General features: G+C 39.2%; 1 gene segment (V, D, J or C); it reads left to right on the top strand.

Moving 5' to 3' along the window:
- The first annotated feature begins 2,020 nt into the window (after positions 1-2,020).
- On the top strand, positions 2,021-2,437 carry LOC101564815. The segment is given in 1 exon segment: positions 2,021-2,437. A coding segment is annotated over 1 exon segment (417 nt).
- Positions 2,438-2,579: the final 142 nt, after the last annotated feature.

Below are 2,579 nucleotides of genomic sequence, written 5' to 3'. Positions count from 1 at the left end.
TTTTTTTTTTTTCAGAACCGGGGATTGAACTCAGGCCCTTGCGCTTGCCAGGGAAGCGCTTATTCCACTGAGCCATCTCCCTGGCCCCCCTTTCACATAATTGAAGATTCCCTGGAGCTATGACCAAGGCCTTCTCCGAATGATATATATATATCTCCCTCAAGGACTTCCCCAAGTGAGGTTTTATGTTAATCCATCCAGAAATGAGATGCCTGAGGTACAGTCTCTAGTTGAGGTTGGAGCCCAGTGTCCTTGACTCTGACCTTGAGGCCTCAGCAGTGACCAGTGACTCACAGAAGTTCACTTACTGAGTCTACTGGTTAATTTAAGTCCTACTGAGAGCTGCTTCATAGTGGCCTCCATCAGTAAAAAATGAAAGATACTAGCTGGTTGCCTGGTTTTCTGGTTTGGGTTTTATTTTCATTTTGATTTTGTTTTTATTTTGTGACACAGTTTCACTATGTAGTTCAGACTGACCTAAAACTCACGGTGTAAGCCAGGTGTCCTGAACTCATGGCTACCCTTCTGATTCAGCCTCCTGAGCCCTGGGATGGCAGTCCTATGCCACCATGCCTGGAAAGATTATGATTTTCTTATTTCTAAACTGAGTGGAGAATCGATTACATCTGAAGAAGCAAATAAATATTTAAATGCAATTATGTGTTTTGCATTTATCATAAATATATTTATCAATATATAGTCTCATGATGGAGGTAAACAAATCCTGTGTGATTACTTGCACCATGTTCACTTGATTTCAAATAACTATGCCCAAGGTAGCCACAGTGTATGGTATTAGAAGCTCCTTGGGCCTCCACAATCACATCAAACAAAATGTTATTTGATTTGAACTCTTTGAAACTTGGAATATTAATAAATGTGGTTAATATGCCATTAGTATTATGATGAAAAGATTATATATGGTTTCAATTAGACAACCTAGGTGACAGAATTGTAGGGGATTTCACATTTTTGCCAGATAGCTCAGCAGACTAAAGCACCTGTTTGGAAAACTGAGGCAAGCACAGGTACCACAGTTCAATCCCCAGCACCACATGCCCCGCCAGCCCCGCCCCAGGGCGGGCTGAGCTGCCAAAAAAATGAAAACATGTTACTGTTTATTTTTTCTGTAAGTGCAAATGAATTAGAAATTTTAATAGAATAATAAAAATTTCCAGTGTGCAGGTGATTAAAAATTCAAAAATTGTACAAATGTTTACATTTGATATTGTAAAAAATTCTCACATCAATAAAAAAGAAAGAGCACATATAAACAACCCAAAACTGCACCTTAAACTTCTAGAAAAACAAGAGCAAGTCAACTCAAAGCCTACAAAAGGGGGAAAACTACAAATATCCGAACAGAAATTAATGCCATTAGATATGACAGAAAAATGAAAGGAATAAAGATATGAAAGGAAGAATTTAACATGTATTTATTTGAAGATAACATAGTACTCTGCATAGAATACCCCATTATATATATGATTTATAGTTTCATATATATATAATTTCATATATATATGAAACGTTGTATCCAACTGTATACAACAAATATCAAGAAATGCAAAATCAATTAGCCACTAACACAGTTGTTTTGGGGTTCTTAAAACCTTACTCTCACAAATAGCCAGATCAACTAGACAAAAAAATTATATTTTCTTCAATGGTCCCATTGTTACAAAATTTTATCTGTATACTCATATCTGTTGTGTTTAATGTAGTCTTTAAAAAATTAACATCATAAGTGTTTATATAATGGAGGACATGCAAATAGGACCTTCCCCTGCTGATGAAAACTAGCCCAGCCCTGACTGTGCTGCTCTGGACAGATACCTACCCTTGATCCTTAGGTTTTTCCAGTGATCAGGACTGAGCACAGACAACTCACCATAGAGTTTATAATGAGCTACATTTTTCTTATGGTGGTTTCAATGGAAATTGAACAAAAACCGGATACTGAATATGTGCATGGGCATGACTTAGATGAAGTCGACATAGTGAAACTTTGTTGAGCAGGATGTCTCTGTTGGCAGATGTCCGGTGTGAGCTGCAGCAGGTGGAGTCTGACGGATGCTTTCTGAAGCCGGGAGGGTCACTGACACTGCCTTGTCCAGCCTTGGGAAAAACTTCAACAATTATTCATGCAACAAATCTCCCAGGCTCCAGAGAAGAGGCTGTAGTTGGTCTCAACATCTGTGGAGATAGTAGTGACATAAAGTATGAGGACGCCATGAAGGGATGGCTCACCACTTATAAGGAGAATGCAAAGAACACACTGCATCTGCGAATGAACAGCCAGAGAACCAAGGACACAGCCACGTATTACTGTGCAATAATAGTAGTAAATATGAGTCCTGACACAAACCTCCCTGCAGAGGTGTTCTTGACCACCAGATGGCGCGCTGATCCATGGAGAACCAGGCAGGGCCACTGATGCAGGTGAGAGAAGCTGAGCGGTGAGGGCTTCCTGTTGGCCTCTAGGGTTTCTTCTCTGCGTTAATATCATGTAACCTGAGAAGGTCCTGAAATACAGAAGCTTCTGATGACTTATAAAGTATTTAAGATTATATATATGT

The sequence above is a fragment of the Octodon degus genome, unplaced genomic scaffold (assembly GCF_000260255.1).
Source record: "Octodon degus isolate 3935 unplaced genomic scaffold, OctDeg1.0 scaffold00255, whole genome shotgun sequence".
Taxonomy (NCBI): Eukaryota; Metazoa; Chordata; class Mammalia; order Rodentia; family Octodontidae; genus Octodon; species Octodon degus.
This window is presented reverse-complemented; position numbering and strand designations above follow the sequence as displayed.